Source organism: Buteo buteo, chromosome Z (genome assembly GCF_964188355.1).
Source record: "Buteo buteo chromosome Z, bButBut1.hap1.1, whole genome shotgun sequence".
NCBI classification, from domain to species: domain Eukaryota; kingdom Metazoa; phylum Chordata; class Aves; order Accipitriformes; family Accipitridae; genus Buteo; species Buteo buteo.
In genome coordinates this window covers 51,792,770-51,808,767 of record NC_134204.1, presented here as the reverse complement: position 1 = coordinate 51,808,767, position 15,998 = coordinate 51,792,770, and the positions used below count along the sequence as shown (strand labels likewise).

The 15,998-nt window shown below is 47.7% G+C and overlaps 1 protein-coding gene across 1 annotated transcript in view; it reads left to right on the top strand.

Annotated features, from left to right (window-relative positions):
- The first annotated feature begins 7,580 nt into the window (after positions 1-7,580).
- Positions 7,581-15,998, top strand: part of LOC142027048 (maestro heat-like repeat-containing protein family member 2B) — a 68,238-nt gene continuing 59,820 nt past the window's right edge. The window contains exons 1-2 of the mRNA XM_075020634.1: positions 7,581-8,438; positions 10,264-10,547. Coding sequence (XP_074876735.1) covers positions 7,724-8,438; positions 10,264-10,547 — 999 coding nt within the window. The 5' untranslated portion in view covers positions 7,581-7,723. The remainder of the gene's footprint in view (positions 8,439-10,263; positions 10,548-15,998) is intronic.

Here is a 15,998-nt window from a genome sequence, read left to right as displayed (position 1 = left end):
TTTAAGATGTCACATCGTTCAGCAACACTAAATGTTGGAGGATGGTGTGTGTCTGTGTTTATCGTCACTTCTGTTTTGGCTGATTTATAGTAGAAGATAACTATTCAGTTCTTCCCCTGGGAGCAACACCTGCTCGCCTCTGTGGCCATCGTGCTGTTTCCCCTCTGGAGTTTTCTTCTAAGTGTTTGTTGTTTGGGATTTTTTTTTGTTTTTAATTTAGTTTAAATTTTTATTTCCTCTGCCAGGTTTTTCTTTTCAAATGGCTTGAACAACCTTCAGAGTTTTTTGGCATCCGCTTCTCCAGCAGTGCCCTCTGCCTTCGCAAAACACCACAACAAAGTATATGCCACGCACCTTCCTCATGTGTGTTGCTTCAGCCTGCAGATTAACCAGTAAGATGTTTGTGTAAAGAGAATAATGGCTATTGCTATTAGAAATTAATCTTGTATTTTACCTTCTTCTGTTTCCCCCCTCAAAAAAGACTTCTTGTGGCCAGGCTGATCAAACCATGGTGTTACATTTGATACTACAACAATTAGTAAAAGTTTTTACAGCAAGAACTTTTTCTGCCTTATGAACATATTTTAAAATTTTAGAAGATAGGACTACATAGGTTCCTTTTCTACTCTAGATACTGTAGGGGAGTTGAGTTAAGCACGAAAGGTTTTTACTTTCAGTCTTAATCTTTCTCCGTACAGTTAGTTCTCAGAGTACATCGAGAACCAAAAGTTTCTGCTGAGGTCTTTAAAAGAGAGATTTTCTGTTGTGCTCCTTGGAGCTACCTCTTTACCAGGATCGATGTACATGGCTTTCTGGCCATCCTAAGCGCATGTGGAGATGCAGCACATTGCTGACTTTCTTTCAAAGGGCAGAAATTACTCCACCTAATCCTTATATCTGCCACTAGAATAGTAGGCAATAACGTATGACAAAAAGTGTTGATACAGGAAACTGCATTCTCTAGTATCAGTAATGTGCAAGAACCTGTAAGAAACAGACTCCTTCTGCCAACAATTCCCCTGGGATGCAAAGGTTCTCAATTCCCCTGAAACGTTCTCTGGATTCCCCTGCTTGGGATTCTTTAAGGTACATTACCCCAAGCCACTGAGGTAAGGCCAAAGCACACTTCTTGGGACGACAGTTGCAGAACACGCTCCAAATTTGGAAACTTCCAGGTTTTGCAGGATTTTGGAAGATCCTTTCTGTCTACAGCCTCTACCAGTGCATGCATACTGTGGCTCTGTAGAGTTCCTGCTTCCAGATGAGAGTATCTCTGTTGGCACAAGAGCTGCCCATGCAGCCTGCTGTCTCATCCTGTGGCTTCAAAGGAGAAGGTGCTGTGCCTACGGACTGGAAGGGTGCCACAGTGCTCTCCAGCCACGTGCCTGATCTGGTGTCAGGATCAAAGCCTGTGTGGTGTGTCACGAAACATACCTGCATTACGGGTTAGGAGGCATGAGAGTACGATGGACCCGCGATGCTGGGAATGATGCACCTTTCCTAACTTAGCCGAGTATTTCCTATGGAGGTCAGCCCCTGCGGGGAGAAATTATATGCAATCTCCCAAAGCCATTAAAACCACTTGAGACTATGCCTTCCAGACAAGTTCACAGCTATTGCAGCACCTGAAGAGGAAGAGAGTAAATGCTGCTGTCCACTACATAGGACCATTTAATGTATCCCACAGAAGTGGAAGCTGTGTAGGGATGTCTCCTATTCATAAGAAAGAGTGGTTTACTCTCGTTTATTTGTATTCTACGATGAGAGTTAAAACTACTACAAAATAGAGAAAAAATAAACAGTTTGAAAGAGGAGCAAAATGAAATAGGTTAAATAAGATTTACATATAAACTGCCAATGTAAACGTAAGTATCATAATAACTCTTCATAAATAAATGTCGCAAACATTAAATCTGAAAGGATTGTCATAAATATGGATTTCACAGCCTAGCCTATCACATGTATTATTTCAATTTGGCTTTAATCCAAAAATAAATTACACAAGTATGGAGTTGCACGTTTATCTTTCATTAAATTGCAGATCAAGTACATTTGTTTCACAAGTAAAAGATGGGTCTGGTAATAGCTGATGTTGCAAACTCATCTTGAATCTAAAATTCAAGTTACCGCTGGATTTTCAGAACTACATACAATTCTCAAATATATAAAGGTTTTGCTTTCAGTAATGCCTGTTGCACTTCACTGATCTCAGTCTGGAGCAGGACTGAGTACATGGAGCTTCAGAAATGGCTCTGCGGACAGTAGTGAAGGAGCAGGATACTGCGGTTGAATTGCTCTGCGAGGAAATGGTGGTAAGACCATAAGTGTGTGGATGTGACCGAATATACACAAGGAGCTGATCTCTCTTGAAAGAAAGGGCTATATTTATCCAAGATCTGGCTGGGTCCAGTGCCCAGTAAAATCAACAGAAAAGGCTTTAATCATATTCAGTTGGGTGGCTGTGAGGGTTAACAGATTGGACCTATAATTACTTTCCAAAATCAAAGGTATGTAGAAAGGCAAATGGCTATAGAGTCAGATGGTGCAATAACGCCGGCACCGTGTAACAATACCGAGTTCAGCATAAACAGCCTGGTGTTTTAGAACATAAGACCAAAAATAAAGACAATAAAACTATTTCTTAGTTAATGCACCATTAATGCATATGATTACCCAGATGTATCTGTGAATAAATATATGCTTGTAAAAATGTTAAAGGATAGTTGGCAGTTAAAACTACTGCTCTGTAAGTGATGCGTATATGCCTCCACAATAACACTGAATGCCCAAGGGGAATTTTAAGCTTAATATTTCTCAAAGTTTCCTTTACAAGACAACTGAAATTTCTTTGTCTTTTGCAAATGGCCGTGCTAGCTCTGACGTGAGCCACTTTTGTGGGGTGGGCACATTATGGTATATCACTTAGAGCCAAATGCTATAAATTTTTTGTAACCTTTCACACCTAAAAGGGAGCTTTTCACTGCTTCCTGGTGATATGTTAAAGAACAAAAGTGAAAAAGCAGTGAAAAAAGTTTTGTTTTGGCTTCAAAGACTGAGACCCTACTGCAAAATTTTCAGACCTGTCTGACTAGTGATACGACTAGCTCCAGTCCTTTCCATAACTACTATTTCAGTCTTGAGTTCCTCCTTTCTTGCATCAAGCAGATCCATTTGTCACCATTTTTTAAAGGCTTTTTTTGTTTTGCTTTGAAAATGGCATTAATCACCATTGCTCTTTCTTTGCTTCCTAACAGAGCTTGAGTTGATTGTAGTGGCTGCTACAACATATATTGAAGCCATCCGTCAGGCCGCTTTTTGAATTCACACGGTAGGTTACCTAGATCCTCTTAAAAAGAACACAAAATAGATCCCTGAAATTGTTTTCCATCTCTGAAATTCTCTAAACCTTAGTACCTCAAAATCTAGACAAAAACCCTAATTATACATTACAGTTGATTTTGGTCTGCCTTGGGGGAACCATACATCGTATGACTTCCATACCAACACACATACAAACAAAAGTCATATGGAAAGCTGAGACACTCACCAAACCGACAATCCCAAGCAAACAGTCTCTTAACTGGAATGGCACTAAGCTGCTTTATCAACAAATACCCTAACAGCTACTTGATCTTTGGTATGTATATATTTAATCTTACTGTTCCATAAAGCTCTCTTTAGAGCAAAACTTAGCACAGTTAAGGGTCAGGAGTTCTATCTGAAGTAACAGCTCTAATACAACTGGAGAAATTAATTTCTCCTCACAATTGCACTTCAGTTTTCTTTTACAGCTGACATATTGCATGTTTTAGGAACGGGTTACTAATGCAGAAAAGAAATCCTGCTCTTCTAGCAGACCTATTTGTTTATGTAGGATATCTAGGGTTAAGCAAAATAAAGCTGGAACAAAATTCAGTTCACTGAGCTCCTTTTTGACAGTGGAATTAAATGGGATGCTTTCTCTTCCCTGTTTAGCTCTAATCTGCTCCTGGGCTATGTCTGTTTCAGCTGATCAACCTACATTAAAAAAAAGGTTAAAGCATTGTTTCTTGAGACGCCTGATACAAGACACGGGACCAGCAGCATGAAAGACTGTGCCCAAAGATGGTTTCACAACTTACCCTCAGCCTCACTTAAACTGCAGCTAGCTTTAGCCAGTGCTTTTCACCTACAGCTGCTGCGAAGAGATTGTGAACGGTGTTATGGCTGTCTTTTTGTAGATGCCCTTCACACAATCTATAAACTGCAGCTCAAATCTCAGCATCATATTCAGACATCTCAGGAAGCTAGTTGAGTGAAAACATCCAGGAATGCACTTGAGATTTACCTTCCTTTATTTTCTGCCCAGTGTTGAATTTGAAACCTGCTCATAATTCCTGACAATCTATCACTGGTGGCTTTGGACTTGCACCGGAGAAGAAAAAGTAGTAAGGCTACTACTAAGGCATAGGAGAAAAAGTTTGGGAGGAAACAGCTCTGTTCCTCTCTGACACTGCAGATGTGTTGGCCACCCCTTCATTCTGGGGCTTTGTACCTGTTGAAGACAAAATGACTGGGTTTTGTGTGGCCAGAATGACTTTCGAAAAAGTAAAGTGAGAGTGAGTAGTTTGAACTCTAGCTTCTGCTAGTATCATTGTGTAAGAAAGATTGGCCACTTCTTCTAGAGCTAAAAAAGTATTATTTTAGTATTATTTAGGATTACTAAGGTCAAGGGTACCCCTATGTTTCTGCCGTTCCTTCATCAAAAGGCATGTGTGTAAAGTTTGATTAGAGGCTGTAAGACCAGGGGAATGAAATGGGAGATTGCATTTCCCACCTTCTTTACAAGAGAAAAACCGAAAATGTTAAGACAGGCCCCCGAGGTTATATTTAGAAACACATGACACAGTGGACAGATGCAGATTTTCTAATTTCTGAACAAATTTTGTTGCAAAATTATCTTTCAAGTTTTTGAACTTACCACCTGGCCCTGGCCTCGCCCATTCCCTCCAAACACATTGAGTGTGACATTGCTGTAATTTTCTTATCAAATGCCACGTAGACATGAATTCAGGATACCCAGCTTAACAAGTCATTGTATCAAGTACCTTCTGGGTTTCACGCCTTTCCTGAACACAGGTACGGAACTGTCATTATTAACCACTGGGTGCCACTGTTGCTCCTAGAAAAGCAGTCCAGTCTGCGTCTTGGTCTGTCCATAAGAGCCCACAAGCCTTCAACAGATTTCCCCACGGCGTATTGAAACATTGGTACAGCATTGAATAAAAATACAAATGCAGGTGCATACTTGCAATATTTCTGTATTCTGTATTGCAATATTTCAACCATCCTTATACTCAATTCCTTTATAAACTATCTTGATAACACACAAGACATGAAGGTCCATTTTCATCTCGGGAATGTGTAAAAGGCTTGCTGGTCACCTCTCTCATGGGTCTGCCTGCTTTTATTGGGACAAAAATAAGCGCTGTCAGACCTGAGCAGTCGGCACAGCCGACACTGACTGGAGTCATTTCAGCGTACGCATAAGCAATGGAAGTAGCTTAGTGTCATACATTGTACCTCTGCAACCCCATAGCAGTAAGCTGTGTGAAAATTTAGGACACAGTGATGATGGGGTTGTGTAGGTGTGAAGGAGCCCTTGCTACTGGAGGTCGTTCTGCGCATGACTCACTGGGACTGAGCAACCCCCAGCTCTTTGCAGGGAGTGGGGGGGGAAGGAGTGGGGGACAGTATTTTTAAGTGGAAGACTCATATGGAAAGCTGAGGCACTCGTAATACTGATAATTCCTAATGCCACAGTAAGGGCTTTCTGAAGGACAGCCTTCCCGCTTAGCTTGTTGCCTGTTAGTAGCTTGGTGAAGACAGACCCCAGGATGTGCCACCTTGCTGCTCGCAGAACATCTTGGGTGGTATTTATGTGCCCGGACACATTGCTCGGGCTGTTGTTTTCAGTGGTGACAGCTGGAGTGAATATGTATGTGTGCCTTGCTGCTTGGCATTATAAATGCTCCAGCCTGTGTGCGTGTAGAGAGGAAATTAACGATGGGCTGCTTTGGAAAGGATGCTCAGCCCTGGGGAAGCTAGAGGGGTATGTGTTTCCTGAGCCTGATGCTCGCACATCTGAAAAACACAAAGAGCACACAGCCTGCTCACTGCATGTGGTGGAGGCACAAGGAAAAACTGAAAACTACTTCAGTTAAGTGACCTCTTCACAGCTAGAAGCTACGCCGAAAGGGCTTTTTTTTTTTTGCTTCGCTAGGTGGGCGCAGTAACTTCTGTCTTTTGGGAAAAAGGCTTGAAAATTTTCTCTCGCTATTCCCTTACTTTTGCTAGCATCACACAATACCAGCTTCCATACTCCTCCTCTCGCCTTGACATATGCGCCTGGCAATTGATAAAAGTCGCGTGAAGTGACAGACAATACCATAGACTTAGCTACAAAAATGGGTGGGTTTGCTGACAAACCACTGAACACATGCTACTGGATCTTCAGTAACTTGGATGCATTTCAGTGAAATGACAAATGGATGTGAGGAACAATTGATGGCTTTTGCTGGAGATGAGCATCTTGCACAATTAACTTAGGGATGCCTATCAATCTGGAGGGTATGAGGGAGATCTTAAACTTCAGAATTGAAGCTGTCCCTGCAGGCACAGCGGCCTGTATGATTAATTCCTGTTGTCGGCCACCCTGGGCTGTGGACGGTGCAGTCACCTTCAGGTCGGCAGGACGAGGAGGCGACGCCCCAGCACCTAACCTAGCAGCTCCTGACAGTAACAATATACCCAGGCTGGCTGCGGGCATACACGCCACAGGAAAAAGAGGCGGTCAGGAGGGGCCGCGCTTCTCGGCCGGCAAGCTGTTAACCGTTCGGGGCCGAGGAGCAGTGGGTAGCGCCGGGGCAGAGCAGACGGCTTCCCTCCTCCTGAAACTACATCCCTTTCCGTGCCCAGCCTTTGGATGAGAGACGAGCGCAGGACGGTGCTACCCGGCGTCCGGTGGCCGCCCTCGGGCGAAGCGAAGCTGCCTGCGGCCGCCGATCAGCCCCCGGCCTCTCCCGACGCGGCGGCGGCGGCGGGAGCGGGGCGCACCGGGGCGCGCCCGGGGGCACCCCCGCCCCACTGCCCGGCTGGCCCCGGCCCCGGCCCCGGCCCCGGCCCCGGCCCCGGTCCCGATCCCGGCGGCCCCGGCGGGCGGAACGGGGCGCCGGGGGGCGGCGGGGCCGCGGCGCGGGGGATCCGCGAGCGGCACCTAAAAAAATCGTTTCCTTCCGGAGCGGCGGCGGCGGCCGGCACTTCCCCGGCGCGGCGCGGGGACTGGCGGCGGCGCCCTCCGGGGTGAGGCGCTCGGAAGCCGCGGAGGAAGCCGGCTGAGCGGCGAGCGCGGCGCGGGGGCCGCCGCCGCCGCCGCCGCCGCCGCCGCCGTGTGGAGGAGGCTGAGCGGTGGGAGGGGCGGGGAGGGACCAGCCGCCGCCGTGACAAGGTGCCAGCGGAGCGGCGGGGCCGCCGCTAGTGCTCCGCCGTCCTCGTCGCCGCCCTCCCGCCCGGAGAAGTTTGACTCGGGAGCAGCGCAGCCGCCCGGGCCGTCGCGGCGAGGCAGGCAGCCGCGCGCCGGGAGTCGCCGCGCCCGGGGCCGCCGCGGGACGGGGGTCGCCTCCTGCGGGAGGCGGCGGGGGGACACCGGCGGCGGCGGCGCTGCGGGAGCCGCCCCGCCCGCGCCATGGCAGCGCGGTCCCGGAGACCCTGGCTGAGCGTGGTGCTGGGGCTGGTGCTGGGCTTCACCGCCGCCTCCTGGCTCATCGCCCCCAAAGTGGCCGAGCTGAGCGACAAGAAGAGGCGCGGCGCCAGCCTCTGCTCCTACTACGGCCGCCCGGCGGGGCCGGGGGCGGCCGCGGGCGCGGCGGCGCCGGGCGGGCAGCAGGCGCCGCCGGAGGCAGCGGCGGTGCTGGGCGGCACGAGTTTCAGGAGCAGCCCCTGGGAGCTGCCGCCGGCGGCGGAGGAGGGCACGGTCTCCAGCCCCGCCGCCGGCGGGGAAGGGGAGCCGGAGGAGGAGGAGGAAGGCGCCGGGAAGCGGCGCGGCCGGCCCGGCGGCAGCCACAACGGGAGCGGGGACTGGGGGGCAGCCCCGGGCTGCGCCAGGCCCCGCAACTTCCTCTACGTGGGGGTGATGACGGCCCAGAAGTACCTGGGCAGCCGGGCGGTGGCGGCGCAGCGGACGTGGGCGCCCTCGGTGCCGGGCCGCGTGGAGTTCTTCTCCAGCCAGGGCTCCGCCGCGCCCCGCGGGCTGCCCCCGCTGCCCGTCGTCGCCCTGCCCGGCGTGGACGACTCCTACCCGCCGCAGAAGAAGTCCTTCATGATGATCAAGTACATGCACGACCACTACCTGGACAAGTACGAGTGGTTCATGCGGGCGGACGACGACGTCTACATTAAAGGTGACCGGGGCGCGCCCCGCCGCCGCCGGCGGCAGGGAGGGAGGGAGGGGAGCGCTGGCCTCGGGGGCCCGGCGGGGTCCCACGGGGGGTAGGGAGAGTCGGCTCCCGCCCGGGGGCGCGGGGAGCGCAAGGGGTGCCTCGACCCACCCCGCGCGCCGGTGGCGGTTTGCTTCCAGCCCCCACGTGCGGGGGGGGCGTGGGGTGCCGTCCCGGCGCTGGTGGGAACCCCGAGGTGCCCCCGCGGGGCGGGGCCGGGCCGGGCCGGGCCGCCCGCGGAGAGTCCGGGGCGCGTCGGAGGGCCGAGGCGGCGGGTTGGACGGCGGCGGGCACGGTGAGCGGTCCCTGCGTGGGCGTGGGATCCCGGTGCGGCGGCCCGCCGGGCGAGGCTCTGCCGTGGGCCGGCGGGGAGGGTCCTGCGGCCGGGCGTGGGCAGGGGAGCGGCGGGGTGGTGCCGGCCCCGCGTCCCGCTGGGCTCGGCCGGGCAGCCTAAGGGTGGCGGTCCCGCCTCGACCCGCCGCCCGTGGGCAGGCGGCGGGGGGTTGACGGGGGGGAGCGGCGCCGGCCGCGTCCCGCTCCGGCCGGGCAGCCCCCGCGGCGGCGGCGGCGGCGGCGGCGGCGGCGGCGGCGGCTTCGATTCGGTCCTCCTCGGGAATGGTGCTTTCAGCACCAGTAAAAGTTCTCCGCTGGCTCACTGGCACTTGGGCTGAGCGCACGCCGCCTCTGAAGGCTCCTTGTAAAGCCGCTGTTGTCCGTCGCAGCGTGTCTCTCTGCAGAGTACTAGCCCTGTTTCCGAGCGAGTTTTGCAGCACCGTTAGAAGATGCTGTTCTGCAACCCGCTTCCTTTTGCTCTGCGCTTGTTGCTGCTGTGACTTACTCGTGCAGTGTCCTGCTCGTGGGAAAGAAAGAGAGGCTGAAGTTGTAAGCGTAGGCCCCGGTTGCGGTCCTGGGTGCTTACGCAGTTGAACGCACTGTTGAGAGTTAACTGGAGGTAACTGTGTGCTGCCCTATTTGTCACTCGATTTTGTTGGAGTCGTTTAATGGGCTGCTTGTCACCTGTCACTCATCTGTGAAATACTCGCGCACGTACGCATGCATATAGGTTTATATATTTGGCTGCGGGCGTGAAAGTTGTTTTCTTTGGGCTCATTTTGGAGTGGTAATGAACCGGTCTTCAACGGGTTCTAAGCTTCCGAGTTAAAGCTATCCAGAAACTTTTCATTTCAAGTCAATATGAAATCACAATTTCTTAAAAGAAATAGGTACGGGGTTTGAAGGAAAAGTGTGTAGACGTTGTAGCACTGGAAATACTTTGGAAGGAGCCGGAGTTTTACCTTGTTCCAACAATTACTTTGTAATCAAACGTATTTATCTTGGTTAGTTTAGATTTGCTCCGGTCTTTTAAAAAATTAATCCTATTAGAATAATACATGGGATTTCCCTTCTCCTCCTCTCCCTCCCCAGCTTGGAACTGTATTGGTAAATTGTCCTACTTTAGAGAGAGTCTTACACTAGCAAGGGAGTGCTTTCCATCAGTATTGGTTGAACAGAACAAGGTTTACTGGTAAAATTAAGTTTTGGTCATATTCTGGCTTTTGGCTGCATGAAAATGTCATTGTAATGTTAATTAATAATAATAAAAACAGTTGTCTGTGAAAAGTAAACTTGTCCAAGGATATTTTCAGTTGGGTGTAGGACACTGCTTTGGAAGTGATTTCCTGTGACAGTCTCAGGTGCGTGTTATATTTTTAAAAAAGCTCGAGGTACAGAAAAAGAGATGGCTGGCAGACTAGGCAGAGAAATAACGGTAATCTTTTCTCTTTTTCAGGTGAAAAATTGGAGGAGTTTCTTCGCTCACTGAACAGCAGTAAGCCTCTGTATTTGGGACAGACTGGTCTGGGTAATATTGAAGAACTCGGAAAACTTGGGCTGGAGCCTGGAGAGAATTTCTGCATGGGTGGGCCAGGAATGATCTTCAGCCGGGAGGTTCTCAGGAGGATGGTGCCACATATAGGTGAATGCCTTCGAGAAATGTACACCACTCATGAGGACGTGGAGGTGGGCAGGTGTGTCCGAAGGTTTGGAGGAACTCAGTGTGTTTGGTCATATGAGGTAAGTGACGGTGTAAATTGCAATGTGCTGTTTGTTTACAGAGTTTTACATCTTGCAACTTAAGTAGCTGTATCTGCAATCTCTTTCCACCATGATTATGTTTTAACGCATGCATCAGAATGTAAACCGCAGACCGTAATGAAAAAAGAGAGGAAAACGTTCATGGCATGTTGCTGCAAGCATGTTTATTTCCACTTGTGTCTTTCAATTTTCATTGGTGACAATTACTGCAGCCATGTTGTAAGTATTGCTATGCTGTAAGTTGCTAAAGCATTACCTTGAGGCTTTCTACATATAATCCGTGACAGGATGCTGCTGTATTGGACGTATGCTGTTCAGGTTGGGTCTTTTTAAGAACTTATTTTTGGATAAGTGTGTGACATATCTGTTTGTTCTGCATTGCAGTTTCTTAAAATATGTTGTGGTATTTGAAGAAGAATTGCCTGTATTTTCTTAATTACTCAGATGTATTTTAATGGAATTCGTTACTGGCAAAAGCAGAAATGGGAATTGTGTTTTTTTTTGTTCTTGTACAGAAATGAAATTTGTTACACTGCCTTTGGCTACCATATGCTTTTGACAGTGTTTTTCTTAGTGTAAAACACTGTTAAAATCTATTAAGGACACATGCAATGTAACAAATCTTCCTATGCTGAAGTCATTTTAGGAGCAAATGACTTAATTCAGGAGTAGCATTTTTTAAAGTAACAAAGATGTGTTGCAATACCCCAAAAGTTCATTTGCAGTGCCGTAACTAAAATTCAGGCCTATTTCTCTGGAAATACTGTGGTTAGTGGCAAGACTATCTTTGTAGATAAAAATAGACTAAGCAGGCAACTGCCAGAACGGGCGAAGGGTGATAGTTAATATGATGAATGTGATTTCCGTTATTTTGAGCAGTTCTTTAATATTAATATATGCTTGCCCTTGTGGCACTCCCTTGTTAAGCAGGAAAAATCATTTAAATGGGTCACTGAAAGAGGTGATGTGCTATTAACGGCAAAAAGACAGGAAAAATAATTAATTTTGTGGATTTGTGTTTTTCTGAGTGGCCCAGGGAAAGGTGGCCATTTTAAAAATGGGTTTGGTAGGCTACAGTGCGTGTAAACAGGTGAACGAAAATAAATATTGACTAGTTGATACTAATTAGGTAGAAATCTTAGATGTGGAAATCTTATCCTTTATTTCAGAATAGAAGGGTGCTTTTAGAGACTATTTCAACGAATGTTGTAAATGCCAATGTAAAATAATACAGCCATTGCACTGGTAGAGCAGGGAAGGCACTTACTGTGCAGATGGATATCGATGTAGGACTAGTGGTTCTTAATCAGACTTCCAAACTGCACACTATGTTGGCAGCTTAATCTTACACTCTGTTGTGTTTGGGCTGTGTCTGTACAAGGTTGTTTGCAAATCCTTATGGGCATGTGATGCCTGCTGATCTGTATCAGATAGCAGAATTATGATTCTGTCTTGACAGTCGTATCTTGGAAGGGGTTTTGGTTTTGTTTTTCTAGTTTGTCTTCTTGGGAAGAAATCTGGGGAAGGAAAGAAAACTGATAACAGATAACATTATCACTATGGTTATAATTTATTTTGATGTTGAATGTCGGGAGATTTTGGCTCCAGGCACTGAGCGTAAGTGGGATAGAGCAAAAAAATATGTTTACTTTCCTCAGTTTTGGAGACTGAGTTATGTGACTGCCCAGAAGCACAGCTTTTCACGGTAGGATTGGGGCCTGAAAACATAAACTTCTTGGAAAAATCATGTGTGTTTATGGGATCTGGAATAGAGTGACACCATTCTTGACTGTGAGTTGCTCTTGAATGCCCTAGGTCTGTATAGTAAAGAATGGAAAAAGAAAAAACTCTGTTAGGCACTGCAATAGCAGCTGCTCATTTCTGACCAGTATTTTCCATTAGTTAGAAGAATCTTTGACCCTGTTGCTGGTACAGGAGATGCTCCAGAAGATGCAGATGATTAAGACAAAGCTGCTTAGGGTGCTATCCCACTGTTAAATCTGTGTGGAAGGGAAGAAGCGAAATAGGGTGTCTGGAGAGAGTGGAGTTGCATTTGTGCTTTGGCATAGTTTGTGTTGTGTAGCTGGTTGTTTCAAGCAGTCTGATACTGCACCTGAACAGATTGGCGTGTTGCGGGTTGGTAAATTAGTTGGTGACAAAGGTGACTTTTTTCCCAGGGCACTGAAAGTGTTGCTCTATGCTTTTTCATTCCTGCCTTAGATCAGCAACACTCTTTGTGTGCTAGAAGGGGAATTATTCCCTCAGATACACTTGTGCAAAATGTAAGATTGGGGCCAGGACTTTCTGCATAGCCAGTTGCACTTTTGTCATGAAGTGCTCTTGTTGTATATAAATTTTAAACTGAGTGCTGCTGAGCTGCAGGATTTTTTTGAACTTTGTAGCTTTTGGGAAGATGCATAATTTGTATTTTGTATGTGTTGCTGAAGACTAATATAAACTGGAAACAATTCCGTTAAAATTCATAGAAGCAGAAAAGCTGTAGAAGAGTTGAATCACTGTTGCATCATTTTTTTACTAGATTTATTTTCTAAGAACTGGATGGGAAGGTCTCTTTTTGGTGAGGATGAAAGAAGTCAAAGACTTCAAGAGAAAACCTGAAATGCTTGATCTTTGCTAGTGTATTGGGTTTGTGTGGCAAGGTTTTGGTAGGTGGGGGACTACAAGGGTGGCTTCTATGAGAAGCTGCTAGAAGCTTCCGCTATGTCTGACAGAGCCAAGGCCAGCCAGCTCCAAGTCGGACCTGCCACTGGCCAGGGCCGAGCCCATCAGCGCCGGTGGTAGTGCCTCTGGGAGAACAGATTTAAGAAGGGGGAAAAAACCCCTGTGTAACCTCAGCAGCAGTCAGGAGAGAGATGAGTGAGAACATGTAAGACAAACAGCCCTGCAGACACCAAGGTCAGGGCAGAAGGAGGGGGAGGAGCTGCTCCAGGCGCCGGAGCAGAGATTCCCCTGCAGCCCGTGGGGAAGACCATGGTGAGGCAGGCTGTCCCCCTGCAGCCCAGGGAGGTCCACGGTGGAGCAGATCTCCACCTGCAGCCTGTGGAGGACCCCACGCCGGAGCAGGTGGGTGCCCAAAGGAGGCTGTGACCCTGCGGGAACCCCGCGCTGGAGCAGGCTCCTGGCAGGACATGTGGACCCGTGGAGAGAGAAGCCCACGCTGGAGCAGGTTTTCTGGCAGCACTTGTGACCCCACGGGGGACCCACGCTGGAGCAGTCTGTACCTGAAGGACTGCAGCCCGTGGAAGGGACCCATGCTGGAGCAGTTTGTGAAGAACTGCAGCCCGTGGGAAGGACCCACGTTGGAGAAGTTCGTGGAGAGCTGTCTCCAGTGGGAGGGACCCCATGCTGGAGCACGGGAAGAGTGTGATGAGTCCTGCCCCTGAGGAGGATGAAGTGGCGGAGATAACGTGTGATGAACTGACTGTAACCCCCATTCCCTGTCCCCCTGTGCCACTGCAGGGAGTTAGGTAGAGAATTCGGGAGTGAAGTTGTGCCTGGGAAGAAGGAGGGGTAGGGGGAAGGTGTTTTAAGATTTGGTTTTATTTCTCATTACTCTGCTCTGGTTTGATTGGCAATAAATTGCGCTAATTTTCCCCAAGTTGAGTCTGTTTTGCCCGTGATGGTAATTGGTGAATGATTTCTCCCTGACCTTATCTCGACCCATGAGCCTTTTGTTGTATTTTCTCTCCCTTGTCCAGCTGAGGAGGGGGAGTGATAGATAGGCTTTGGTGGTGCTGGCCGGGGTTAAACCATGACAGCTGGGTGGCTCAACTGGTGTAGCTAGGACTGGCTGCCTGTCAGGTTTTATTCTGCTGCCATGTAGAGTTACCTAGTAAACTATGAGAGCTTACGTACATAATATGCTTGCTGGCAAGGAGAGGTTTGCAACGTTGACTTTTTTTTGGCAGTATTTTTTTTTTTTTTTTTTTTGTCAGAATGAATAAGAAAAGAAGAGGTGCACAAGGCTGCGATGAGCCACTCTTATTTTTGGAGCTTGCTAGAGTTTAATTCTTGTTCTGCGAGATTTGAAGCCAGGGCTAGAGGCTGGGTCTCCCACTTAGCAAATGACTTATGTCTGAGGTGATGAGTCTCCTTCTCTCCTGATGGAGCGCCTCCACTTTAAATAAAGAGTTAGTCATCAGATTGCTGAGAGAGTGAATCTAATAACAGGGTTTTCAGGGCACTTGTGCAGAGTGGAGGAGACAAAAACATGCCCACAGGCTGCAATTTGACAGTTGCCCTAAGCCGACATAAATACTTGAAGAGTGGTTACTCTTTTTGGTTGCTGTCCTGTTTTGCAGGACTCGTGCAGCCCTGTGGTGAGCTGGAGATGTGGCAGGATCCACTTGAAACCTGAACCTGACCAAAAATGTTTTCTTCAGCTGAATCAGTACTTAAGGCAAAGCTTTGCTGAGCATGAGCATCAGAAGAAAGAAGTGGTCACGTTCAGCCAGGAATGAAGGGGCAGGAAAGTGTCAAACTGCCCTTCTTGGCAGCACCTTACATTCAGGTTGGCTGGAAGCAATGGTTGAACTGCAGCCTAAATCTAGTACATTTCTTTGCTACATGAGGAATTATCTGCTGGAAGTGTTGTATTTTGGATGGGTCATTTTCTACAGAAGATCCATCCTTGTTCTGATATGTTTTTCAACTATATCTTAATTTATCCTGCAGGTTTGATGATGCTGTAATGATCAAGCTGTAATAAACCTGGCAAATTTGTCTAAAATATTGCTGTAAAAGGCCTTTTGGTTTGTTAGGTGTTAGCACCTTCTGCTTCCCCAAATCAGTAACAGTAGAGGTTAAAAAGGGCGTTTTGCTTTTGTGCTTTCAGAATCCATATTTCAAGCTAGCACTCTCTCTTCCACTAATTTTGAAGCCTTGAAATGTTTTTCTTTAAATGAATGAAAAGATTAGCTTGATTTTAGTGACTCATACAGGTTTTATTCTTTGAAAACAAAAATGTAGTTAAAAAACTGCGATGCTGTGTTATTCCTCTCTTTGCTGTTTAGGAGGGACTTGACTATAGAGGACCATTTGGAAAAAGAGGCTGATTGCTTTATCCTCCCTGCCCCCCCCCCCTTTTTTTTTTTAATGTTTCTGATTTCAGGAGACCATTTTGTAATTTGTAACCTAAGTTTATAACAGATCAAATAGTGTAGTTCAACAAAAGAACAAAATAAAATGCACTGCATGAATTAAGTGGCTGTAACAATTCAAGCAGAAATCAAACATTGTCAGGGTATAAATACTGACAATCAGAGAATGTTTTTCTTCAGAAGATGAAAAATGACAAATGCAGCATAAAAAGATTTCTAGATCATTTGTCAGTGTATTTGGAACATATATTCTAATGTTGAGTTTGTAAAGCTTTTATTTTTGTAGCCTTTTTTTTCCCCTTCTGTGGGA